General features: G+C 40.9%; 1 protein-coding gene across 13 annotated transcripts in view; it reads right to left on the bottom strand.

Annotated features, from left to right (window-relative positions):
• Positions 1 to 283: 283 nt before the first annotated feature.
• ADIPOR2 (adiponectin receptor 2) overlaps positions 284 to 27,757 on the bottom strand; it is a 45,741-nt gene continuing 18,267 nt past the window's right edge. For 7 of the 13 annotated variants that reach the window (XM_050714466.1, XM_035550772.2, XM_050714472.1 and 4 more), the window contains 7 exons: positions 23,499 to 23,734; positions 10,000 to 10,119; positions 7,984 to 8,155; positions 7,158 to 7,344; positions 5,898 to 6,085; positions 4,481 to 4,674; positions 284 to 3,012 (listed from right to left, as the gene is read on the bottom strand). In XM_050714466.1, the coding sequence (XP_050570423.1) occupies positions 2,881 to 3,012; positions 4,481 to 4,674; positions 5,898 to 6,085; positions 7,158 to 7,344; positions 7,984 to 8,155; positions 10,000 to 10,119; positions 23,499 to 23,666 (1,161 nt within the window). In that variant the 5' untranslated portion in view covers positions 23,667 to 23,734 and the 3' untranslated portion in view covers positions 284 to 2,880. Of the gene's footprint in view, positions 3,013 to 4,480; positions 4,675 to 5,897; positions 6,086 to 7,157; positions 7,345 to 7,983; positions 8,156 to 9,999; positions 10,120 to 22,455; positions 22,678 to 23,498; positions 23,735 to 27,757 lie in introns of those variants that run through there. The other 6 variants (XM_050714481.1, XM_050714493.1, XM_050714490.1 and 3 more) reach the window with 2 other exon arrangements.

Here is a 27,757-nt window from a genome sequence, read left to right as displayed (position 1 = left end):
ACTGTACTATAGCTGGCGACTCCAGAGAGCACAAAATGAGAGTCTAAACTAGAAAAAATCATGCTTCTCTGCCAATTAGCACTGTAACTAAAAGGCAGCACGGTCCACAGACATCTTTGACAGGCGTGACGGCACAGCAAGCAGCAGTTCAGCACTATGTGAACACGCCCTTAGGCATCAGTTTGGTTTCTGGACTTCTACCTGTAAACAGTGGGAGGGCAGAAAGCCAGCACAACTCTTTCAAGCTTCACACAGAGCAAAGACAGACCCAAGCTAGACAATATTCCATTTGGTTCTTTTATTAGCGAAGTTAAGAATACAGCAAGTAATAAGATCCCATCTTACATGGAACCATCACCGGAGTCCCCAACCATCAAAACCCCAGAATGTGCTTCATTGCTTTCAACAGTAAGCAATTTTTAAAAAGAAATATACTGAACAAGGCCACTATTTAATGGGGAAGGAAAGAAGCTGTAGGTCCTAACTATTCTATGGCAATAACCTGCACACAGAGCAAGCAAGCCTCTGACTGCTGAGAGTAAGGCATTCAGGTGCCAACCTGGGAAGAGTTCTCAGCAAGAGCTACAGAAAAGTGCACAGCTAGGTTGCTTTTATTGGAACACACAAACTTCTTGAAGGGAGAGACTGACTGGGTTAAGAATAGCAGGTGGAGTACTGTGTTTCTGTAGTAGTTCTGTGCTGTGTAGGACCAGGTTACAATCACCCTTCAAGGAGTGAACGCGGGATGATCCAGGATGGAGACTGCCGCTTCTGCTGGTACTGTTACAGAGGTATCCCAAAGCGCCGTACGGACAGGTCTGATTCGGATATGCTTCCATACCGTGCTTCCCTCAGGCACCAGACTGCTTCCTGCCAGGAAACTCTACACCTTTGTCAGGGATGCCAGTGCTGCTAGCCCTTACATCCAGCTAATACTGCTCTTTATTTCATCTTAGTACCACACAGACCCGTGATAAGCTGTTTCTGGCCCTACTGGCATCCAGCGTAGTGATCCTACTGAGAACACGTCCTTCTAAGCTCACAGACTCTGCTGCAGCACCTCTTTCTGCAGCCGACCTTGCTCTCAGAGGCTTTACAAAGACTCCAGTCGAGCGGTAAAGCCTTAATATCCACCAGTCAACTTTACGAAGGCATTCTGCTTCTATTTGACTCCATTAGGCAAAGTAACTCCCCGAAACACTCAGTAATACCCAGCATACTAGAAGATCTTCACAATCTACATTTTTTCCCCTTGAAGGGCAAAAAAAATCAAATTTGTATTTCATTAAAAAAAAAAAAACCCTTTTACCTCCCTTCTTTGTGAACTACAGCATTTTATGAGCTGTTTAACTCATCACGAGATGTAATTGCTCTGAATTTCCAACTAAACGCTCCAAGCAATACCTGTGCCATAACAAACAAAACGTTCAAGTTTCATCTTACAACTCCAAAGATTCTCCTTCAGTCTGGCTTCTGACTAGGCTCCAAAGATCAAGCTACATCAATTAAGCAAGAGAAGGGTATATACCTCCCCTTATACAGGAGGTGTGTCTGCTCCACAGCAATCCAACTGAACTCTTAGTTTCAGGTTTAAGAAATACCAGCAGTCCCATTGCTAAAGCACAGATGGGAAGCAGACCTAAGAAAAAAAATGGTACTGCATTGGGCTGATTGTGGATTTTTCCTCCTAAAAAGAAAAACCTGCAAAAACTTCCTTGGCATATGGAGCCTGACACATGAGAAGGTAATGTGCTTGAGGTCTGCAGTAACCGTTAACTCCAAGCCTTGGAGCACACAGCTTCCTCTTTCCAGTCCATCTTAACCCCATCTCTGTTTCCCCTCACATGCTCAACTATCTTTTGACAAGTGCATTACCATCATTTGTTCAGACAAAATAGGGCAGGACTCAGACGGCAGCCATCTACTCAACAGGGGTCTTTGGGTATAGGCAGGCACTGATGGAGTCGGACCTTTTGCCATTTCACGTGCAGTTATCCCATCATGCTCCGATTCATATGATGAGAACCAAAACAACTTACTGTAAGATCCAAAACTATATTGGCCAAGCAAGCTCGGAAGGCAGTTGTCCCACACAGTTAAGCAGAGCATAGATGGATCTTTCAAGTTACTTGAGTAAAATTGGCTAACACTGTGACCCAAATGACAACGTGATTAATCCAGCCTTCACAACCCTTGTGTACACATACTGAGCCTACTCCAAGTGCTGGCCAGGACCCCACACTGCCCAGGGGCATGCCCAGGGCATGCTGGCAAAAACGCAGGGCCAACATGCTTCACTCCTGGGAATTTTACCTGGTCCTCCTGCAATCATTCATTTTGTGCAAAATTGAAACAGTGTGTGGTACTTGCATGTTGCATTCTTTACAAAAACCCTTTTCCCCCCACCCATTGTTTAAAACATTTATATAAATTTATTTAAACAGAAAGTTAGAAATCTTATTTACAATTTGCTTTTCTCCCAAAAGAGCATCTAAAATCAACTCCCAAACCCTCCAAGAGGATATAAATTTAACCTCAATTTTTTTTTAAAAAAAAAAAAAAAGGAAACTGCTAAGCTATCCCTCCCCACTTCTACAAATAAATATGGCATTGAACAGAAGCCGATTTGGAAAGGGTCCTCTGTAGCTCAATCTGTAGATCCCAAGAATAAATTAGGGTTTCAGAATTTCCTGGTCTTCAAATTGATTCATTCCATTGCTTGAGGTATAGAATTTATCTTGATTAGTCAGAATCCCCATGAAGCTCCGTGCTCCATCAGCTGAAACTTGGATTCTTCTTAGGTATTCATTTCACTAGCCTGTATGCTTCAACCGCGCTTGCGGTGCTGTTTTGGTTTTGACCTTGGGCTGAAGCCTAGTTTTACTGCATCCCCTCTTCTTCTGTGCAGCCTCCTCCGACCGTGAAACGGAACTCCTGGAGGTTCGAAACCCCGTGGAAATGCACAAAAGCGCCAGCCACTACAAAGACGTGGAACAGCTGATGGGAGTGGAACTGTGGAAGACAAAACACTTGTGTTCAGCCAGGGTACTTTGAGTACTAGGGGCTACCCTGTCTCCAAAAAAGCCATACATTCAGCTGAAGTACACAGTAACACGTAGCAGTACCTCAAACCACAAGCTGCAGAAAGAGCTGTGTGTTAAGCCCGTCCCTCTCCTACCATTAGCAAAAGGATCAAATTCTCCACACGCACATCCCCACACCATTTTCCTTCAGTCATCTGAATCAGCTGATCAATCAACATATACACTACATAACTGTTATAGCGTATCTTTGTTAAGGGACAGGAATAACTTCAAAGTTTTCGGCAAAAGTCTTAAAAATAATACTGTTTTTTTTAATTAGCTCCTCAACAACGCTGGTTGGTTGTTGATAAAAAGGGCTACCTCATACAGCTAATGCGTACAAACTCTGCTCTGGTCACAGGTATAAGTTTTACCAACTAGATTTTCAGAACATTATTTTACTTCTCTGCCACAAAGAAACAGAGCAGAAAAAAACAGTATTATGTGAAAACAGAAACAACCAGATGTTCTCAATGAATGCCCAGGATGCTATTGATTATAATACAGCAAAATGAAAACCATGAAGGGGCTACATGACAAAGCACAGCCTTGTTCTAGGGAAGCCATACCGATATGGATAATGCTCCAAAAATTTCCATAAACGTGTATTTGTAGGCTCCATAGGAAGCTTGGAAAAGAGCTGGTGGTACACCAGTGCTCCTGGATCATACCTTACTATTGTAACAATGTTTAGTTTGGCCATTTAAATTATACGTCACCGATGTTTACACCTAGCAAACTGGGGCCATGCAAAAGTTACTAACAACCCAGGCCTTACTCTCGCTTCTAATCTTCTTTAAGGGCCTTAAACTATTTTAATGGAAGCACAATTACCTGACATCTCTTCCCAAAGGTCCGCCCTCCCTCTCATCTCTACTCATGCTCCACTCAATTTTTTTCTTCGCATCTTTCCCAGAGATCTCTATGACAGTCTTCATGACCCTAGCCCTCCTCCCAAGTTTTACTCCCTACCCACTTGCCCACACCACCTTTCTTTCTTCTGGGCCAGAGATCCCTCCAAAGTTTTATCGGTTCTATCCAGCGTTTCCCCTGGCCTCACAAAACGAGAAGCCAGACATGGTGAAGATATGAAAGAAACAAAAAAGTTTGCAAAGTTTCTTATCCACCTATTAAAGCTATCTAGCACATGTGCTGGGCTGAACTTGTATAGCAGCAGTTAACTCCGACCAGCTAGCCTGTGATAACTCTACACGAGAGGCACTAGGTAAGCTGGGCTCAGAGAGCCCACAGTTGTTTGGCCCCTTAAGATCTGTATGTCTGGTGCAGTGGTTTAGTACTTGCAATAATAAAAAAACACCACTGATACAACATCCTCCAGCCTCAAGGGGAACCAGCTTTCACATTGGTCTCCTCATCCAGTCATTCCGTAGACTCACCCAGATGTCACACTTGCCAGGGAAGAATCTCTCCGGGATGCGGGCAGCATAGAGTGCAGCACCAGTGATGTACAGGCATGCCATGAGTGCCAGCCAGCCTATCTGCCCCATAGTGGCTGCTTTCAGGAGCCCCTCAGAGATGACAAAGTGCAGGGTGGGAATAACCCCACTAAGACCCAGACCTAGAAATACTCCTGGGAGGTAAAGAAAATGTGGGAGAGTCAGCTTTGAACACACTGGCAGTGAAGGGAGACAAAAAAAAAAAAAGGCAGTGGAAGGAAAACTCAGTATTCGCCAAAGCAGAAGAAAGGTGACAACTCTTGAAGCTGGAGGTCCCTGAGGTAGCTTTAACAGAGGGAAGTTAAAGAATGCACAGATTTCTTTCATATACCAGAAGCTACTTAATTAAATGTTCCAGCAGATATTAAAATTTTTCATTTAATGATAGTGTCTGCCAGCTTTAACGTATATTACACCAGTTACACAGCTGGGACTGTAGAGGGCACTGAGACTACATGAATTATGTCACACTTTACCAAATCAAGAGCAGGACAACAAGGAGAAAACAAAGACATTATTTATCATATTCTGTGCAAATGATCCCAGTAAACAGAAAAACATCGTATGAGCCTCGCCTGTCATATATGAGAATGTTGTTTACTCAGATTTCATCAGCAAGTATAGAAATCTTGGTGAAAAAAGGTTGGGAGGGGGAATAGGGGGGAAAATAATCATGACCCATCATCCACTGATTATTTTAAGTATAGAAGGCTGAACTCTCTGAAGGTACACCAACAGCTTGTCCAAGAAAACTGGATTTACTGACACTCAGATTAAGCAACAAGAAATATTACTATTCAAACCAGCTGTATTCATATTGTATAACTACCCACGACAGCTTTCTCTCACTCCCTACCCCAGAATAGGAAAACAAATTTGTTTTCATTCCTTCAATCCTGTGACAAGAAAAACTAGGCTTTTGGTCTTAAATAAGTATTTTACCTAGGCAAATCATTCAGATTAATAAAAATCATTGAATGATTTACTAGTGTGAGAGCTTGGTGTTAAAGAAAAAAACAAATAGCAGAAGGAATATACACATACACACACCAAGCAGTCAACCATTTTTTGAGAGCAAAGTTGCAAGGTATAGCTAGAAATGCTTCATACTACCTTTCTCACTGCGTGTGTTACTGTCCATTTCAGGAATGCACTTCCAGGACTCGCACCAGCCCTTATCTGTGCATCCAGCTGACTATAAGCAACACTGAAAAAACCCATCAAGTTCCCGATCAGAGAATATTATCTCTCTCTAAAATTAAGCTCTAAGTCTTCAGAAGACTGTTTTTTGAAGTGACAAGTAAAAAGCAAGGAAGGCAGGCAGACAAGAAGCAAAACAATTAACTTCAGGTCTTACCTGCCCTTACACCCCGGTACTGAGGGGTCGCAAACATGTCCCATTGTGAGACAATTATGGCTGCGATGCCCAGGACACAAATCACAATCAAGTAGATGAAGCAAGGCTGCGGGTTGCAGTAGAAGGAGTAATACAGCCATGGTACAAAGCTGCCCATTATGAGAAGTGCAATGCCAGAATAGTCCAGCCTAGAAGGAAACAAAAATCAGTTTGACAGGAAACGTAAGCCTTTCGAAGTTCCCGTACTAACACTCTTTCTAGCAGACCAACAGACAACTACTCACCACGAAAGCAAGTTTTTCTCACTACTGCAAACTAACTTCCTGACTGCAGCTCCTCCACCAGTGCCCTCCTACAGCAATGTATCATCTTGAGAGCACGTAAGGTCAGTTTTGAACAGTCATCAGAAATGTATACAGCAGCCTTTAGATCAAGGCCTTTTGAAGGAAACTCAAAATTTAAGCTTTGGGTGAGGAAAAAAAGCAGCACAAAGTGCTCTGAACACAAAGAAGGGCACAGTATGTTGTGAGAGCACAGCCAACACAAACTCTTAGAATCTGACAAGTGAGAGTTTGTTAGGCATCAGTTTAAGTGACCGCTGGGGAATAATGTCACAATTTTTCAACCAAACTGTTTTTCTAGACACCAATGAACAAAGGAATTCCCACAGCCACTGCTTATTACCACACCCTGATAAAATGCTCATACAAGAGAAGATTGAGTTAATTCTCTAGTATGGGATTATAATTGCTGGGTTACTTTATAGGTGGTCCTGCAGATTACATAATCCCATGTTGAGTAATCTTAAGAGATATTTAGCAGCTAGTCAATGGACGAATGTGTAGTAAAACCAAAAGACCAAGGTATCTTAATACATATCACAGCTGTCTTACATAAGAAAGTTTAAGATTCAGAGATACCCAGAATAATTGAAGTGACAAGCAGTGACAGTTGCATTAAAAATTCGAAGTCCTACAACTAAGCTCCGGGTGTATTACTTACAGCAGCAAGATGCATGTGCACACCTGCTGAACAGTAGAAAAGGAAACAGTTTTAAGACTAAAGAGACAGCACAAAAACCCCATGCTGAAACAAAGAATGATTAGAAGAAACTGCAGTGAATCTCTGCTCAATTCTGTTCCAAAATTTTCACAGCAGTCATGCAGTGAACCACTCCTACACTGGGGAGCCAGGCATAAATTCCAGTCCTGTTTTCCCAACTGTTTCCTATTTGGCTTGCTCTGTCCTCTAGGCACTTACTTGGAGAAGAGCCGGGAAACACCTTCTGAGTGGCAATAAACTGTGTGGAAGAGCCATGAGAAGGAGAGGCAGAGTATGGCTCCCAAGAAGAACAATCCAACAACCACTTTCTCCTGCACGGGTGCTACAAAGGACATGTTTGGCCGGAACATGTAGAATATTCCCAGACACAGGAAGAACACACATCCTGAAAAAACATAAGGCAGAAAGGCATCAAGTTTGTGCATACTGAAAGCTTTTCTTTCAAAAATAATGACTTTAACGTACAGGAGTGTGAAGCAGGGGAACTACATGACAACCAGTAGCACACATGCAGAATAAAGTTCTTCCATACTTCAGTTGTACATTCCAACCACATCTGTCTCAAACTGAACCCATACAGACTTGCATGGACTATGTATTTTCATTCATTTTGCAAGATGCCTGACAACTAGTTGCACACTCTCAAACAATGAAAAAAATCTGCTGCAGAAAGAGAATGGTATAGTTTGAAGAAATCCTTTCCCTTCAAAGCTGTTTGCAAGCTGAACACCACTCATACAAGCTGCAACTTAAGTGTGTTCTTGTGGCAAGGAGGATCTCAGTTAACACTTACACACTTGGAAATAAAGAACATCTACTGGTAATTTTTTAGTGATCAGGAAATTCCTTAATTATGGCATTCAGTACAATTGAATGCATTAACAAACCCCATCCAGCCTTGGTGGAAGAAAATAAGGAGAGGGACACCAAGCCGATTTAACAGGTTCCTAAAGGAATGATAATGCTGACCACCCCACGCCCCCTTCTATCTTGCTCTCAAAGCATTAAGGCAAATTGAAAATACCTAGAAGATGTGTCCAGATGTTACCAGTCTCTGTATGTATTCTGAAGATACTCTTGAAACAAGCCCGGAAGGAAGGCATGGGTGGTCTGTGTCCATGCAACAGGTAGTCGTTGTCCTTCAACCAGTCAGGTAGAACATCATGGGGAATGACTCTCCATCGGCCCTCCCATACCTAGAGGATAGGTTTTGATTAAATGCAGGAAACTGAGTTCAAATAAGGCATGGCAAAAGTCAGAAAACCCATATTAGTAGAAGTGTTAGAGTTAATGTAGGAATGCAATAAACTGAAAAGGGTTTGATGGGATGTCTCTGGGGAAAAGGCTTTACTCTTGAAACATAACGGTTAAGTCACACTTCCCTATTCAAAACAGTATCATGAAGTTGAGATGCACCACCAGAAAGAGAAGCACTGCAGTACTTCAGGAAACAAATCTATTGGGCTTTTTTTTTTTTTTTACTGCTAATGAAGGGAAAGCATTTAATTCATTTCCATGTTCAGTTATGAAGCAGATTTTCACATATCAACCTCTCCATTTAATTAAATAAGCCTACACCTAGCTCTCTCCAAAAAATAAATACAAGTGAAAACATGTCCTGTGAACCACAAGACAACCTATGTATCTGCTAGCATTTGGGGGTAGTCTAGTAAAAAGGCTATCCATCAACACTAATATAGGACAGAACACATGAAGTGGCAAGAGCCTAGCAAGAAATGTCCAAACCCCTGTCCAAGTTGGAAAAAAAGTTCTCCCACACTCCCAGAGCAAAGTGACAGGTGAGTTAGGGCAACAGATCCATGACTCTCAATTCCATCAGATTTCTTCTTTAAAGGAAGAGAGAGAATGTAAATGCACACGTCTATTCTTGTAGCTGGTAAGTGTGCATGGCTGTTAGCGCTGCTTCAGTGACTTAAGGTACATGTAGTCTTCAGTCTGGCTTCAGAAGCAGCACCGCCAAGCAGAGGGGTATCGGGGAAGTGCTTTATGTACCGGGGTTGTTTCTGCAGTGTTCGTTGGATTTGGCGTCTGGCTAGTAATACAGGTGCGGGCCTGAAGAATCCTGCAACACTAAGTTTAAAAAACTACATTCTTATTTCAGTTTCAACATAAGAGCCTAGAGTTTTTAAATCCATTCTCCTCACTCCTTCACAAAAGGAAGACTAAAATACTTAGAATAACCATCCCAGTTAAAGACTAGGTGCTTAAATACATTCAGCAAGAAAAAAATAACTTCTACTTTATGAAACAAGGATTTCAATTGAGGTAGGAACAGCAGGAGGGAATTAATTTTACGCAATCCACCCTACAAAGCATCTAAAAAGGAAAAGAGATGCATAGCAGACAAAAACACACCACGAGTAATTTGGGTCCCTCTGTAAATATATTAAAGTATTTCATAAAACCAGTAGGAATAAGTATATAAAGGGATAGCATCTCCTTTATCAAGAAAGGAGGTCCAGGGACTGATACAGACCACACCCCGTGGCTTTAAAAAGTAACAAAAATTGAGCCAAGGTCAGTAATTACAAAATCTACAATGGATTGACTTATATATAGTTTTAATACATCCTCATTTTCTATTCGAGTCAGGGACAAAGCTTATTCTACAATGGATGCAAATGGTACCAGGAAAGCAAAATATTTGCAAGTCTAAAGAAGCCTGGAAAAAAATGACCTTGTAAATGAAAGTGCCTTGAACCAGAAACAGTGGAAGCAGAAGGCTTTTATTCTGCTTTGCACTCACAGGTGTTTCTCAAGACAGGCTCCTCAGTTGCATGATCAGCTTTAGAGTCTCTTTTATAATCCCTATTGCTCCATGCTTTACAATTTATTCATTCATGATAGACTGAGATCACGTGAAGTTGTAATGCTACTAGTTATAACAAGAGATGCCCATTCAGGGATGGTGCGTACCTGCTCTCTCACATTAGCAGTACTGTTGCTGCACGCATAGTCTGTTTTCCACTGGAAGTTCCTGAACAAGGAAGTTACCTTGGCAGTTTCCACATGCCCTTACCTTACACACGAATTCTTCCATTCTCTCCATAGCATGATGGGCTTGTAGAAGAGGTGACATACCCATAAATCCTTCTTCTTCTTGAGGTGACTCATCATTGTGGTTATTATCCTCAGAACTCTGGGGAGAAAAAAAAAGAAAAATGCTTTTGGGAAAACGAACAGAGAAAGGTGTTGTTTTCCATACAAAACTATGATTACTAAAGGTGTTGGCAAATAAAGAAGTTTTGTTTCCTTGTCCTCCACTGAGGAAGGAATTCAAAATAACCAGCCAAAAAAAACAAGATTGCTTTTACATATATCTGAGAACAACTCACATGCCTGATCCATTTTATACTGCTTTCTTCCAAACCTGGTGAAAGTATATGTTCCTCTAAGTTATGCTTCGTCAAAGCCCAGATACGGAGCCTGAGGCTTGCCGTCTACCCACCCCTAGGGAAGGATTACTACCTATTTTATGTTTCAATGCTGCTACATCTGCCTTAATACCACTATAACATATCTGGCATTTTAAGATAATAAAAGCAAGGCAAGGAAAGGAATCCATTTACCTTGCTATAAATGCTTTTACTTCAATTTTTAGTTTGAATCTGAAGATCGATTCTGTTTAACTGAAACTTCTGTTCAGCTCATAATCCAGCAATGGACATTTACTCGTTTGTTTGAAATTCAAGGTATTCTAGAAACTACTAAGCTACTTCCGCCAGTTAGGCAAAGGCAAGTTATCAAATAAATGCAATAACAGACATCGAAGTTTTAAGCAAAATTAAAGAGAAATACCCAACATCCGTATCACAGAACAGTTGAGGTTGAAGGGACCTCTGGAGATCATCTGATCCAACCACCCTGCTCAAGCAGGGTCACCTAGCACACGTTGCACAGGATCATGTCCAGGTGGGTTTTGAGTACCTCCAGAAAAGGAGGCTTCACAATCTCTCTGGGCAACCTGTGCCAGTGCTCTGTCGCCCTCACAGTAAAGAAGTTTTTCCTCATAATCAGAAGGACCTTCCTGTGTTTCAGTTTGTTTTCAGTTTGTGCCCACTGCCTCTTGTCCTGTTGCTCGGCTCCACTGAAAAGAGTCCAGCCCCATCCTCTTGACACCCTCCCTTCAAATATTTGCATACATTGGTAACATCCCCTCTCAGCCTTCTTTTTCTCCAAGCTAAACAGGCCCAGCTCTCTCAGCCTTTCCTCCTAAGAGAGATGCTCCAGCCTGCTAATCCTCTTCATAGTCCTCCACCAGACTCTCTCCAGGAGCTCCAGGTCTCTCTTGTACTGGGGAACACAGAGCTGGATGCAGGACTCCAGAGGTGGCCTCACCAGGGCTGAGTGGAGGGGGAGGATAACCCCTCTCAACCTGCTGGCAACACTCTTCCTAATGCACCCCAGGATACCATCAGCCTTCCTGCCCACAAGGGCACATCGATGGCTCATGGAATATCCCGAAGGCATACCAAGAGATTTGTGAAAACAAACAAAACCACCGAGCCTGGATAGTCAGTTGATACACGTTACTAATAACTATATAGGAAAGAGTGATTTAGTATAGTAATTTTCTACCCTACGTTGACTTATCACAACATCCGATGCACTATAGTTTTCTTTTTTTTTTTGGGTGGGGATGGAATAGTCCTACACTCTTGTTTGCTCATCAATGCTCACAGCCCATCAAAGATTCCATTCAACGCTCCAGCTTCCAAGGTAAACAAGAAAAGCCAGAAAAGAGAGAATGAGCCTTTTGTACACTTCAGGCTTGACGTAGAAAGCCACCACATCTTATGATCAAGCCAAAAAGGCCCCACAGCCCCTATGGAGACTGGCCTCTCCTATACCACAAGCTAAACACTTATTTTCCCTCCTATTCCCATATCAAGATAAATGTTTCGTTATCAATAATGCAATCTAAAGTGACTGGGAATCTAGTATATAACCTCACACAACCAATGAATTATTACCAGTAACACTAAAGTCAGCATCCTGAGTTTTGAGTGAAGAGATCTTGGTGTGCATTTGTCACACATTACACTGGGAGTAAGGCATTCTTAGCTATTTCCATCAAGCAAACTGAATAAGCCTCCTAAAATTTTATTTTTTTAATAAATAAGACTTCTTTAAACCTTCAGAAAGCCATCTAGAGTCTTCAATTTTCTCTCTCCCCCACCCCCAGAGGGAGGAATAACGTGCTATTACTTGCTCATATCCCCACCAGCATGGGGTATTGGGACACGAGCAACGCAGCAGCCATTGAAGCTTCATCTTTCAAAGAGGTCCCCTGAACAAATCATTCTTAACACAGTCTTGTTTATCCAGAACACAGATCTCCACTACATAATACGTAGCGTACATCCTTTGTATGCTGTGTACGACTTCCTGTTTGTCCACATTAGAACAACTCAATTGACTAAATGAATCTTTGCACATAAAACCATGTCACTTTTACTGTCTATTCACCTTCATTTATCATTCCAGCCAATAACACCTCTGAGCAAGTCTGGACAATTTTATATCATATGATTCTTATCTTATACCAAATGATTGATATAAATATTGATCAGCTTTAGGCAAATCCTACAGCAGTATAAAGCAGCAGTAGATATACTCCCACTGCCTAGATTATCCCATTAATCCTAGTGAGAAAGCCATCAGGCAATATGGATGCAATTACATTTAATACCCTTCTAAAATAGGCACAAGTCCTGTTGGGCTAGATAGCGTATTATTAAAAAACAAATTTGGTTTCATTCTGACTCAAAGACGTATTTCCCACACTGCCAGTTCTACTGGCCTTCTCGGCTGATGGAGCTCTTCTGTTAGGGTTCTCAGTTTCAATATCATAAATAATTTACTCAAGGTCTGGATTAGATGTTCATTATGATAACCTGTGTAATCTTACAAATCAAAGAAATCTTCATGTTCCAAGAAAATCCCTTATAGAAAAGGGAGACTGGTATCCACGGCCCAATGCACTTGATACAAGAAGCACTGGTATGGCTTCAGCTGCCCTAAAAGTCTCTCCCCCAGCACCACACACAATGACCAGCTGAAACGGAGTGATCAAGTTAGTAATCCTCAACTTACAAAACCGGGTGGACTAAAGGAAAAAAGATCCATTCCCTTACTGAATCAAAGCCTGTATTCATTGCAGTCTGTCCAGTGACTCAAAGCCAAAAAAATGTTCATTTCCCCCTCTCCACATACTCACATTTCTAGAATGATGGGAAGGTTTAATTTGAACAGACTGTAAAGCTCGAAGAGCACAGCTATTTATGAACTAGTCCAAAATCTTTGCATTTTGGCAACATGCCTACAAACAAATCATTAGTGAGCTTTTTAGTGATAAAAAGAATTCATATCATATATATACAGTCCAGATTACTGCCAGAAAATGGAATTGATTTTACTATCTCCTTCCTGCCATTAAGCTGCAAAATTAGCATTCAAGGAAAAAGCTAAAGCTCAGCTTCTTAGTCCTTTTCTTGGTAAGGAAGAAAAATGAGGTCTGTTCTGGAACATCTGTCCTCTCTCAACTCCTTCCCCCCCATGTGCCATTAGGAAGAACAGCAAACTGCACTTTTTGGAAGCTGGAAATGTATAGTTGGAGCGCAACACCAACGCCAGTTTTCATCCGGAAATCTGAAGGAGTCTATTGACTTTTCATTCTTCAGACAGCAACTTAAGAAAACGATACGATTTCTCTGTTCAGAGGGCTTATTGTCCCGTTGGAAACCTTGCAAGGAGCTCCTTTGTATCTTATGATTTCCATGTTTTCTCTCCTTTGGCTGACCGTATCAGAAATGCAAAAATAATTTTAGATCATATCAGAAATTCAAAAATACTTCTAGAACATAACATAAGCAAGCATATGCTTTAGGACCCATTTTCAACTACTACTAAATTCTGCCCACCGAATCACTATTTTAAAACTGGAGAAAACAATGGCCAAATAATTCCACTTGCCTGACACCTTACATTAAACAAGAACCCAGAACAAAAACTTTCTTAATGCAGTATGGTATAACCTGAAGCAAGTACTTGTAGAATCATTTTTGCCTTTGTACCTTCCAGGTTGTTGCTTAGGAGGATTTCTAGTTGGGTAACATTTCAGATGCTTTTTTGCATTGTCTAACTTAGTCAAAAGTTAAGAATGCTCTTAAAAGAAGCAAGCCTTTAAGTAAGTAATTCTGTGAAGTCTTTAGAGCATTTGGAAATATTTCATTTTGAAACAAAACCCCTCAATCTCTTGCAATGAGTAATTATCAGCTGTCATTCTTCTGCCACACATGCACAGCAATGCCTAGAATCAGTCTTTCACACAAATCTGAAATCATGGCTTCCATATACTTATACTTGAGAGGGCCCAGACACTTACTTCTATGGAAATACTAAGCAATCCTTCCAATTTTAAACCGACCACCTTTGCAAATTCATAGTGTTAAACCTTACAACATAGTACAGATACCTAATGATACATAAATTATGTAACAGAAGTAAAAATGCATCCTGAGCTGAATAAATTGAGCCAGAAAATAAACTAAAACTGAAGGATGAGTGACAATGGTTGGAAGAAAAAGGTTTTACTGATTTATCCATACGCGCTTTATTTTGGAAAGCTTTCCAGATTCTTTTTGTGATAGCAGTGATGGACAAGAAGGCAAAAGGAAGGTGGAAATTAGATTTGATTATACTGCTTTGTCCAGAAGCCGAGGCAGCACACTTCCAGAGACAGATCATCTTTTAAACAAGAATTTCAAAGTACTTTGCTAGGGATGGAAAAGGCTTAGTGCCAAAAACAAGACTTACAGCAGTGGAGCAAACAAGAGCAAGAAACCTCACTAAGAGCTCAAATGCACAGTGCCTACCCTGAAGTAAGTTTATTTTAACATCAAAATCTTATTCTTCTGTAGCACTAGCACAAAGTTGCTTGCTTGTTTTTTAAAAGAAGTTTACATTAAGGACAAGAATCTGTTGCCTGAACACCTTCCAAAAGGCAGTCCACATAGCCAAAGATCTTGTTACAGACAGAGAAACATAGTAAAACCTGCTCTGGTAAAATCAATATACTTCTTGTCTACTACAACAGCTTATCCTTCTCACACAGATTAACATTTTCTGTACTATCCCCTTCATAACTGTTACCAGATACTTTGTTTATTAATATACTCACTACAGGAAAGCCTGTCAGAAGTCAAGCTGCAATGGTAGAAGATTTCAGAAACCCCTTACCTACTTTTGAGAAAGTTGTGTTCTCCGGACTTCAAGTGGTAGAAGTATAGCTTACTGAGGTCTGTAGTTTCTTAACGTCAGTTTAAAGATTTACTGAAAGTCTGAGAATTTACACGTCTACTACCTCGCACAAGTGACAAGAAAGCTCTTATTCACCACTTTAGACTTAATTTTCCTAGAAAAACCTCAATCTGTTCATTAGTGTGTGCAAACTGAAACAAGTCAGACTTAAAGCAAGCAAAAAAGCTTATTCTATCAAAAGTGATGATCCCCCTCACCTCCATCTCCCATTACACTGCTTCTGGCACTCCTCCGACCCTTGGGTTGATTTGCTGATCCAATATTAATCTGGCAGAAATTGCTCACGTTTTTTCTAGGTGAGCTTCTCATTAGATAATTAAGTTGGTCCAGATAACCAAGAGATTTAAGGAGTTCAAGCTAGTGCAGCAACAACATTTTGCCAAGATCCACTACAGAATACCTTCTGTTGAATATATTCATGGCCATATTTCAGTTCAATACATATTAGTTGGATACCAGATGATTTCCACTCCCTCCTGTACTGTTAACCAGTTTAGAAAGAAGCATAAAAACCTAGGTAAGCATGGATTACGGAACGTTAAACTAATAAACACTTCCACAGGCTGTTATACTCTCAAAACTTCCAGCAGCTTTTATGACTGCACTTTGAGAAAATTGATGGCTTTAATTGTTTTTTTGTTTGTTTATTAAGCAGCAATACTAATAATTGCAATACTAGTCACCAAGACCCTGGAAAGGGCTGGACTCTGCTGTGACAGGTTCCTCTTCAGACAAAGTCACCCCTCAGCTACTTGAGGGCTGCACACATACCTTAATGTGCAGGTATTAAGGTCTGGAGCTAACGAAAACCCATGTCTCAAAGCTCAATTGTTTGTGATGCCAGTTCATTATCGAGATGTCACTGGTGCCCTGAAACTACTATCACAGGAATTTCCAAGGCACAATGCTGTCTGAATCTGTTTTAGAGTTCTTGTTGCTTCGTTCAACAGCTGATAGATGGTCCCCTGCACTCTTCTTGATCTGTGTCCAGCCAGAACCCTGCCTCAGTATGAACACACCGTTGTATCATGAGCAAGACAATTAAAAAAAAAGCAAACGTCTTGAGTAACACTCAGTCATGGGACATTATACAACTCAGTACTCGTATACAATTCTCTTCTTAAAATAAAGTTAGAAAACATACATTGCCTCATTTACAATACCACTGTTATCTCCTATATTAAACTGAAGTCACAAAGTCTAGACATGAACTTGGAGATCTCGCTCTTGTTTATCTTGATCTCATCAGATGAATGATTAATAGTGTTTAACATGACATCCAAGTCATTTAATGTTTCTTGGGGCAACATGCCAGATTCAGTAACTCGAGAGCATTGAGCATAATGGCCAAGATATGTTGAAGGCTATAATAAAAAAAGCTATTTTTTTCTGATCGCAGCCCTGTAACATTTTTTTCAGTTACCCAGACTGCTTTCTTCAGCAACTCCTGTGTGCCTGTCCCGCCAGCTGACCTTTTACCAACTGGCCTTTTGAAAGGGGAAAGCAGTGATAGGCAGTGCCATGCAATTTCTCCTAAAAAAGCTGCTGCACATTTTTCAGAGTTTTGTCAGCTTATGTTCTTTGGATTATAAGTAATTAACTGGAAAAGCACAGCACTTTTCCCTGACTTCCCTTAGCTTTTGTACCTACCAGGTTATTCTAAAACTCCTTTGTCATTTAGAGTTTGCGTCTCTCTTTATCTGGCAGGGTTGTAAACATCCACACACCAAAGTTTCCAAAAAGGCTAACCACCATCATCCTCTAAGCTGTTTTTTCTGTCACAGAACCAAAAAAAAAAGTCATTCATTAGCTCTGCGCCAAAGACCCTTGCAGACTACTGGTCCAAATATTAAGTTGGAGGTTCCTGTAGTTTGGTATTTTTCCTTTGTGGGTCACCTTCCTATAAAAGCTACACTCCATTTAATATAGCACTTGGAAACAGTTTTATACAATTGGTCATGGGTGACTGCTTGCTGGCACCTATTAAAAACAAGCACTAACGTTTAACACTTGTTTAGCAAACAGGACAAAGTCACGTTGGCTTCAGCGAGCACACCCTTATTCGAACTAGCTCCCTCATTAAATATCTTCAGATGAATAGGATTTGTTGAACGTATAAGCTCTAGCAACTACGGATTTTATATCAACGCTCAGTACTTGACATGGACCAAAGACCTCAGTGCCCACACGTCCTCATCAGTACGCTTCACAAAAAAGCCTGCAAAAATTGCATCTACTGCAGAGGATTCTTGTGTGCCATTTTCTGCTCCTTTATCATGTTAATCCTGACAGCAGAAAAAAGAAAACAAGTGTGCTGGGCTTACCAGGAAAAAAAACACGGGAAAAAAAAACAACTGAAAGTGTATTGCTGAACTTAACAGAAAAGTCAAGCAATTTAAAACACTTGTCAGGTTTTAAGATGCAGGTTTTAAGCCACCAGTACAATACTATTTTCTCTTCTATCACTCTGAAGGGCTGCCACTTCCCCCACTACTGCCCAGATCAGGCAGATACAATCTCCCTGAGAACAAAGGGAAAAACTGTGGAATCTAACCTTTGTCCAGGAAAGCAGCTCTACCACTGAATTATAAATAAAACCACTCCCTCCCTCCCTCTCCTAGTTTCAACACAGGACACAGCAAGCAATGGTTCCAATCCCAGCTGACAGGCAGCAAACTCAGCAGAGCACCAATACTCCCCCTCTCAAAGAGCTAAGGCTCCCCAGACTAGGAGGAGACGGTTGAACCCAGCTAGCGTAACCTACTGCAACCTTCTCGGCAACTCACGAGAGTTTTCTGGAAGACAGGGCAGGCACACGGTCAAGGCTCTTTCCCGTGTTACCAGCCTTCTGGGCAGAAACCTGTCTACTCATGGTTGACTAAGTCAACATTTCTATTTTTTTTTCCCCCTGCCAACATTCAAGCTCTAAAAGCCTGTTAATTAACCAGGCCCATTAGTAACTCTCAGTGAAAGATACATCAGCATCCAACCAATTCAAGCCTGTGGTGCCTGGAAACCATCTCCATAGATGCATCTCATGTCTTCATACTGTTCAAACAGGGATACTCGGAGATACTCCGCTCTGTATATCCAGAAGTGTTTTGCTGTACAAAAAAGGGCATATTTGTAGGGACAGATACTAGATTCAAGTACTTGTTTCAGCGACTAGCAGTCTGCGCAAAATATGCATTACTTCCAGTGCTTAGAACAGCAACTGAAGGAGAATTCAGACGTTAAGATCTTTTGACCTGAAATAAAATGCCAATTCACGTCCTTTCAAATAGCAGCATTCCTTCCCAAGAGCTGCAAAAATGGACATATATGAGAAGTCAAAGAAATCTGCAGAATGAGAAGTTTTGAGTATGATCTGCTTTGAAAGGAACATTTTGGTAGGACCTCAAATTCTATTATGCCAGGCCTCTCCCATACACACTCAAAATACAATCTCTAACAACAAAACCTGTAGCACAATGCAGGAAGCAAGCAAAGGCAGAAGCAGCAGCCAAGTTTTTAATCACAACTCCAAGTAACAACAGTAAGTGCTAGATGGAAAATAAAGTGGTTTCAAACTGAGCATACTTGCAAGCAAGTCTATAAAGGAAAAAAAAAGTTAAGACAGTCAGAATTTAAGAATGTAAGTTCCAGAAAGACTACTCTTAAGACTCGCTTTGGCCTGCAAGACTATCTGAATCATTTTCACTCAACTAGCATCCACCATAAAGACAAGTTAACAATTCCATGAATATGCATGCATGGTTTTGTCACTAACCGAAACTATTTTTGTAGTCTATTTTTGTAGATAATACACTTCTTTAACAGAAAAGGCTCTGAGTAAGTTCTGCAATTCAAGTTAAATCAAGTTAAACCCCCAACTTATTTGCTCACCTTCCAATTATTCTAAACCTTTTCTTTTATACCTGGAAAATCTGGTATATCCTTCTGTCTTCCTCCTTCACATCACTTCAGTCTTTACACCCTGGAAAGGCTCTTGTAGCCACATGCTGGTACCGTGAATTTGTCAGGGGTCAAACAAGTTCCACTTGAAGTCAAAACCCATGCTCCCTGAGAAGCAATACAGACAAGTATTTTCCCAAGTTTCTTCTGCCCATTTAGATGATTTGAGAGCTATGCATACCTCCTCCCAAACCCTTACTGTTTGTTATCAAACACTTCAGGGCATTGTGTCTCAACTTCAAGAGCACATTTCTGTGCTGCACAGCACAACCGCACAACACAGCCCAACTGCCTGGAAGGGAGCAACGTTTAGGAACGTGAAAGCCTGACGGACGGAATAAAGAAAGAGAAAATGGTTCTTCTGTTCACCTCCTGTCACTGACAGATTATAGTAGAAAAGAAGAAAGTCAAGCACAGGTTTCTAGGGCTGCATAAAGAGCCCATTCATCAGGTTATAAAAAGTCACCCATATTTGATTACATCAGCGTAACAAAGCCACAGTAAGAGGGATTTCTTTAGGAACTATCACTGCTGGAATTACGCAGGCAGTTGAGACACACTAGGAAAGGAGAAAGGATGCTGTCAGGAAGGCTAGGCAACCCAGCACGCGACAAGAGGGAAGCACCTGCTGAAAAATGCTTTAGTTGCACACATACACAGCACATGCAAAAAGTTTACATTGCTGAAAGGAAGAGAAGACTTATTGCAGCTTGCCTGATCCTCTTCTCACCACCGAATCCTTCACATTCAGATCCAGTCACTATTTTTCAAAGGTACAGAGCATACACCACTCATCTGCACTATACTAATTACATGTTTAAACAAGTTAGTGAGAAGTTTACCTCCCTTTCAAGTGTATGTTTCAAATAATAGATAATCTATGAACATATAAGCACTCTAGGAGAGAACAGAACTATGGATGAAGGAGACTAAGAGGTTCTTGTGTAAAGAATATTAATTTTATATGATCCACATCTTCTTGTAAGCATCACTATAAAACTGGCAGATTTACAGCACTGGTAAAAGGATGCAGCTGTTTTACTATTATTTTGGGTAGGCATGCTCAGTACAGTGATAAATCTTTGCTACATGTTCTCAGTGAATGCCACGATTTACAGGAAGCAGGATCTTTAGTACTATTTCAGTTCACAGCCACGCAGCCACCCAGGTACATCTGCCGGTACCAAGGCCTCAAGAAAAGCTTTTAGGACTATGTCAGAATTTGCAAGACCACCTATATTTTTTTCCATAAAGATGCTTCATTCTAAAGACGACCAATATTTTGGACCATCAAAATTATAAAGAGACAGACACTGCAAGCCATGGAGGAGGTAGAGAAGTAATTCTGCACAAAATACACGACATGCATCCATAAACCTCCTTTTCTAAGGAAAGACTACTAAAATAATTCATTAAAAGCAATTACCACCTCTTACGAGCTCAGATAGTTTCCTCCTACGAGTGGAGTACAAAGTGAATATGCAAGTAGGCAGAAGAAATGGAATCCTGTAGGAGAGTTTGTGGCGGATTTAACATAAATAACGGAGCTGCAGTGAAATAAATAGGCTAACAGGATCAACAGTTAGCATGCAAGCAACAGAAAAAAGGAAACAATATAATTTTAATCACAGGACAAAAATACAAGTATTTTACATTAGTGCCTCAAGCTTTATGCCCAGTAAATTTTAAGGAAATATCATAACGGTTAATATACACCTGCAAGGCAGTATTAAAGAAAGCCAGTATCATTAGCTTGTCATAAGTAGATACATTTAAAAGCCCAGTAAAATACAATGGATGTTCTGATGAATATGCTACATAGCTCTCATCCACTCTCCCTCAACAGCATAGGAATTCCTAGATTGCTGCAACCACATCGAAGCAGAAAGTATTTGGCAATTAAAATACTAACATATTGGGCACCACTTGAGTCCCTTTATAAGGCTGTATTTAGCTTATGTGCCTGTAACCCTTACGGGTTACAATTCCATCTAAAGCAGAGCAGTAACCTTACAGTTCTGTTCTCTAAACTAGAGCCTCTTTAAAACCAGAGGAAAATCATCTTTTTGAAGTCCTCTCTAAAAGAGTTTCACATAGCCAGAATGTACAGTAGAGTGGAAAAAGTAAATCCTAGCTTGTACATCAGTGCTTCTGAGTAACAGCTGTGTTGAACAACAGCTTTTGAAGACAGAGGAAGACACATAGCACAATGCATTTTCCAGATTTAGAACACTGCAGTATGTCACATAATAAAGGCCATTTGGCAAGCTAACGTTGGTACATTTGACAGCAGAGAGTTTTGGGATGCTCCATCTGAAGCATCAAGTATACAGTTTTTTAAAAGGAAAAAAAGTCTAAAAGACACCAGAGTTCTAAAAGCAAGAAGTCACAAAGAACAGGAATACAGCTTTAAGCTGAAAAAAAAGTATATTTATATATATAAAAATAAAATTTAGGCCATACAGGGCAGAGAAAGCGTTGCAGTTCAAGACAGAACAGCCAGGTCCAAGAGGCAAAAACAGATTTCTGTGGCAGCATTTTAAGAGACTGGGAAAGAGGGAAGACAGCAAACAAAAAAGCTAAATATTCCTAGTGAACTAAAACAAAAGCAGCATATACCTTTGTCATAAGGACAAAATCATGCTAAGAATGCCTGAAAAAGTAGAGGAGAGAATGAAATTACTTCAACCATTTTACTTCAAATTCTAAAAAAAAAAAAATGAATACTTACTCATTGAAACACTTTCTATTTAGCTAAGCAAATGTACTGAATGAATTGCAGACTGCACTTTTACATTTGTCTATTCCATCTCCAGGTAACTCATATTATTCAATCAGGAAAGTCAGAGATAAGAATGAAAACAGACTTCACGAAGGATGATACCGAACACTTCGTAAGAGAAATGTACATCTGTTCAAGATACCTGCTAGCACAGCTCAACTTTTCCTTTCTAACCTTAGCAAATTCAACACTATGCATATTATACATTTTATGACTTTCCACATAATACAAAGAAAAAGACTGTTTATTTCCTTTTATCATGATACTGAGAATGGTCTGTAGAAGTTATTGCACTGCACAACCATTGACTCAGCTTCTTGGCCATGAATACCTGACTTTCATTACACAGACACCTTAAGTTCAATTCAGTAAGGGCTCTTAGACTACTAACGTTGAGACAGCCTAATACAGACTTACCATGTCAACTAAACCATGACTGCGGTCCATGCACACAAACAGAATCTGTGGCAAAAGCAATTACAGCAACAGCCCGACTATTCTGCCTTGAAGACTGTTACGTAGCATCAGCATGTTTTTGCTGCTGGCTAAACAACACACAGTTGCTGTAACTAAACCGATACTGTCAGCTCATTAAGCCACGATAAGTGTAATAGTAAGCCTAAGATGAATGCCTCTTCTACTTAACTGACCCAATATTCATCTGTATATATCCTGGGAGAAGCACTAATTACAGTTCTGAAACTCTCTAACCAGAAGGTACTTCTGTCCAACACTCAGACATTACGTTCCTACAACATTTAATTAAGCTGTGGAATGCCTTTCCACAGGATGCTGTGGCTGCTAAGATTTCCAAAGGCTCACGCACCAAAAATTCAAAAACGTTGCCACTGGCTCAGAAAATCTGCGAACATCCTATTGCTAAAAGTTGGGAGAGCATCCTTGGGGAGTAACACTGCATGCTTCTCCATCCTTGTACTCTCCACAGAAGTCTGTTAATGGCTACTGTCAGAGACAGGATAGTAAGCACTTTGGAGTTTTGGTCTAATCCAGTACAGTCATTCCTCCAACGAGATTGCTTGCAAGCAGATTTTTCTGCCCTAATCCCCAAGAGGATAGCAATTAGTCAAGGTTCAGATTATATTCAGCTAGAGTCAATATTATCTTCGCCTTTCACTTGCGATTAACTGGCCATTGCAGAACAAAAATCTGTTGATATAAGTAGCGTCTCAGCAGAGAGCAAACTAATATGACCTCCGTTCTTTGAGGCAAGAGTAAGCAACACAAAGCTGCTAAACTTACACTTATGCCCAGGCTTGTCACCTAAATTCTCATGCGTTCAGCTGAGTATTTCTGGCATCCTTCTGGTTTTACTACAGTTATTTAACGGGCATAAAGTGGTTGTAAACTCTCTGTTCACAGTCCTGCAACTTAAAGCAATGAAGCACTTGTATCAAAACTCATTTATCTCAGCAAACCTAACGGACAGTCACATAACTTACATTTTCCTGGTCAGAAGACAAAGGTGGCTCCACTAAAAGAAGCCTCTGCTCAGAGCTGTCATCTTCAAAGGCTGCCTGGGTTGTTGTCGAGTCAGACATGTGTCCCTTTCTGAGCCGTAGAACCGGCTCTGGAGAACCAGCATTATCGAGTTCCGTTAGTTCATTCATGAGATGCTGGGAGCCGTCTCAAATATTCTGCCTCCTCTTGATTCGGTTCGGCTGATGATGTGTTGACGCTGAAAGACAAACAGTTCGTATAACTAAACTGAAGTTACAATGGAGATCATAAAAACTAGCTGGAAGAAGAGCATGCCGAAAAGCTGATAGACAGCTACGATGATTGCGTTTACATGTGCCCAAATCCCCACAAAACCATCTATCTAGACTTTTACACTGCTGTAAAGTGGTCACAAGATGAGAATTCACTAACACTTCAGTATCCTAACACAAATTAAGCACACCTTTGAAAGATGACAGAGTGAGCTCCAGAGATTCACAGTAAATTCACAAAAGCACAACAGTGTTTTTACAAATTATTTTTATTTTTACTAACTTGCAAACACTGGACTGTTGATACTATTTATAAATAAATTACTTGTCACAGGCATTCTAGAGCCATCAGCTTTTCGTGGCTATGAGACTCATTTCAAATCATCTGGGCTAGGTTTCACTAAAATCAGGACATTAAGTACTGGTATAGCTGCGTGGTTGGTAGCAAGCAAGCAGAGCTCAAGGAACAACTAGCTATAGCCAGACTGAAAGGAGGGCAGTAGTACACACAGTGGATATGTTGTTCCCATTGCTTAAACTAACATGTTCACAGTTACTGCAAGGAGTGGGTCTGTACCTTTACCTGTACAAGGAATTACGCCAGAAAGCTTTAGACACCGTTCATCTCATCCCACCTATTGGAAACTGATAAATTCCCCCAGAAAACCACGACCCATACTATCTACTCAGAAAAAAAAACAAACTATATTTTACATTTATAAAACCGCAAAAAGAATATGGGTTAAGTTTAACTCAAGGTGCCAAAGATTAATTAAAATTGCAGAAAATTACCTGATACCAGCCTGTTAATCTGAGCCCTTGTCTAAGAGTATTTTTGGTTACCTATTTATCTGGTACATCACTGCACGGTAGTCACTTCAGCAGCCAGCCAAAAGTGACGCTGGCTGTCTTGGGAGGCACAGCAGCCAGGGCACTTTGCAATCAGAATGCCAGAAACCAGCAGGATGAGTTAGTGCTCCGCTGAGACTGCAGAGTCACTTTGAATCAGAAACTGTTTGTTTTGTACTAATACTCACTTGGTATCATTCTATTATTGTAGCATTTAAGTACTTAGATGTGACTAACGTAACATTACGATAACCCATCTAACAAGCTCTACCTTGCCAGAGTGCATAATTAGACTGGAATTTTGGCATTCAATAAAAGATGCTGAACTTTGTCAGAATGGAGAACAAATTAAAAAGATAAGCTGGGGGGGTTGATACTGGCTGTCTTGTAGTAAAACGTCACCTCCAAAAAGCCAATAAACCAAGTACCCCCTTCCTCTAAGGGATCAATCTCATTTACATACGACCACGGCAAGATAATTCTCAGCTCTGTCAAACGTGCTATAGTTAATTTTGCTGTAGCACTTTGTAACCTTACATCCCTGCAGCTGCCTGGCAGTCTCCAGGGGAGAGAGCTGCTAATGAGCAGGTAACAGCCTGCAGAGCCGCAGCACAGCTCAGCTGTCGGAGGGCAGCAAGCACGGCATGCTGCCTTCGTCACCCAGGAAGGGGAGCTCACAGGGTGCCAGCAGAGCAGATGGCGTGCCCACCTTTCTGCTAGCTCCGCTGCAGGGTCTGTAACCTCCATCGGAGAGCTAACACCTAAAATGGTCACATCTGTTTGCTTGGTAAACTCGAGAGCCACGGGACTTCTCACCCCACGAGAATTAAGCCAAGGCTTTAACAATGTTATACAGGAAGCCCTACGAAGAATTTGAGCACGTGGATTTTAAGAACGAGAACAAATATTTAGCCAGCTACAGAACAACTGAAATCTTTTGTGATGCTTCAAGCAGCCAATTCACAATTCTATTTTTATGGAAGAAACACGGGGACATCGTCACACTGCAGTTTGCCAAAACTGATCTAGGGGAGAAAGAGAGAAGAGTATGCAATAAGAGCTACATTTTAAAAATGAAATTTACTGGGTAACTAAATTTAAAAGGTAACTTAAAAGATTAATTTCAGTACAGTACTCTGTACCACTGAAGCCGTAGCTAAAGCAAAAAAGGCTACAAAAGCAAGTGGCCATCTGCAAACAAACGGGCACACGCACCCCTGCCTGAGTTCCACACAGCACTTCAAACTGGTAGGCCACAGCTGGTTTCAAACTATTCAATTTGCATTAGCCATTTAACCAGCAAGTTATACTAGTTTTTCCTTCTACCAGCTTTATGCAACAGAGCCACCAGCGTACTGCATTACCTGCTATATTGCCTAAGAGCATGTCCTTACTTTGCCTACACCTCTATGACATTGCGGGAGCAACGCTCAAAGGCACACCAATCAACACAGCAGGCTTAGCCACGCTTGGCCAACGTAGTTATGAAAGGTTCTTCAAATACAAAAAGATGCAAGAATGCCATGAGACTGCTTAACTCAGGCCTTGACGACTTACTTAACCAGCACTTGCTGCCAAGCGATCACTAGGGTTAAAAATAAAAGATGCGTTTCACCTCCTGCCAGGGAGATTTGCATTCAGCAGGAGGGATGAACTCTAGAGCTTCATGTGAATAGAAGTCATCGTGTCTCGGCATTACAGTGGACTTGCTCAATCCAATTAAGCTGCTTCCATGTTGCCCTTGATGCAGTGTCGTTTCAGTGCTGCATATGCTTGGCCTTACTGGGTATGCAGGGCAAGCTAGTCAAACAGTAGTCCAAACCCATCACTGCTAGTTTTTAGTCCCTTCAGAACTTGTACTACAAAAAACAAAAACAAGTACCTGAGTGCAACATGGAATTGCAAACAGAAGAGTGCTAACAGCCAAAAACTATTGGTTTACAGGTGAAGGAAGGCAAGCTGAGATTATGAACAAGAAAGGCATAAGCAGTCTTTAATTTCTGTTGGCGTTTCTATGACTCCATGGCTCAGTGAAGGGTTTGAATGCCTGGGATGACTTTTTCCTTAAGAAAAATAGGAAGTCTAAGCATGAAGTCTGAGTGGGGTCAGCAGCACCCAGCCAGAAAATGACAGGTAGAACACTGTGAATGAATGAAGGCAGCATGTTGTTCCATTCTGCCTCTCAGACCGGGCAGTTCATAAAAAGAAAATCGAAAAAAAAAAAAAAAAGACAGAAAACTATAGAATACTCAAGGTGTTGGAAGAGGTTGTTTTGTGTTTGAGATCTTAAGTCTCAAATATAAGGCCTTCAACTTTTTTGCAGCATGCAACAACTTAAAAATATTCATTAAAATTAGCTCCTATTTAAAAAGGAAGTTTAGCTCCTATTTAAAAAGGAAGTTGCCAGGTACAATTAAAACTACTTAATGACTGCATATATAATAAGCATGATATCAGCATCTAGATCAATTAGTGAGTTCCTGCTGCGTTTCAGATCAGCTGAGAAAAGCATCTACAGAGTTTGGTGTGTATATATACTACTTCCTTTAAAATATACAAGACTTCTAAAGGCAAAGTCAGCTTTTAGAAAGGACTTACGACTTTAACACTACCCTAAGCTCTAAAGCAAAACGCAGCACTCCACTAGTCCGTTGCCTCAGTACGCTGCTGCTGCCACCACCAAGCCATAATAGCCCAAGTGGTTATCACTCCCAGCTGCTCACTCCTCCCCAGCTCAAAAGAGGTCAACCCTACAGTGACAACAGTCAGCACCAGTTTCAGGCGGAAGACAGAAACTTGTCATCTTTCTGGAAACAAATTCAGAAGGCAAATCTATTGCAGCAGCTCACCGCAGTTGTGCAATAGCAGAGTCGTCAACATCCAGAGCTACAGAGCATATTGAGGACACTGCTTTACTCCTCAAGATGACAAGGAAAGAGTAGTTACACAAGCCTGAGTGCCACAGGATGATGATGCTGTTCTTTGTAAGCCCTTCCTGGATATTCCCAAGAGAAAAGCCTGTGACAGCTTACTAACCTTCCCCAAGATAAGTCATACAGCCCTTATAAGCTCCCATACTTCGCCTGGCACAAGGACTGGCTTTTTACCTAAGCTAAACACCACCACATGGTAGCAAGCGA

This window comes from Cygnus atratus, chromosome 1, assembly GCF_013377495.2.
Source record: "Cygnus atratus isolate AKBS03 ecotype Queensland, Australia chromosome 1, CAtr_DNAZoo_HiC_assembly, whole genome shotgun sequence".
NCBI classification, from domain to species: Eukaryota; Metazoa; Chordata; class Aves; order Anseriformes; family Anatidae; genus Cygnus; species Cygnus atratus.
This window is presented reverse-complemented; position numbering and strand designations above follow the sequence as displayed.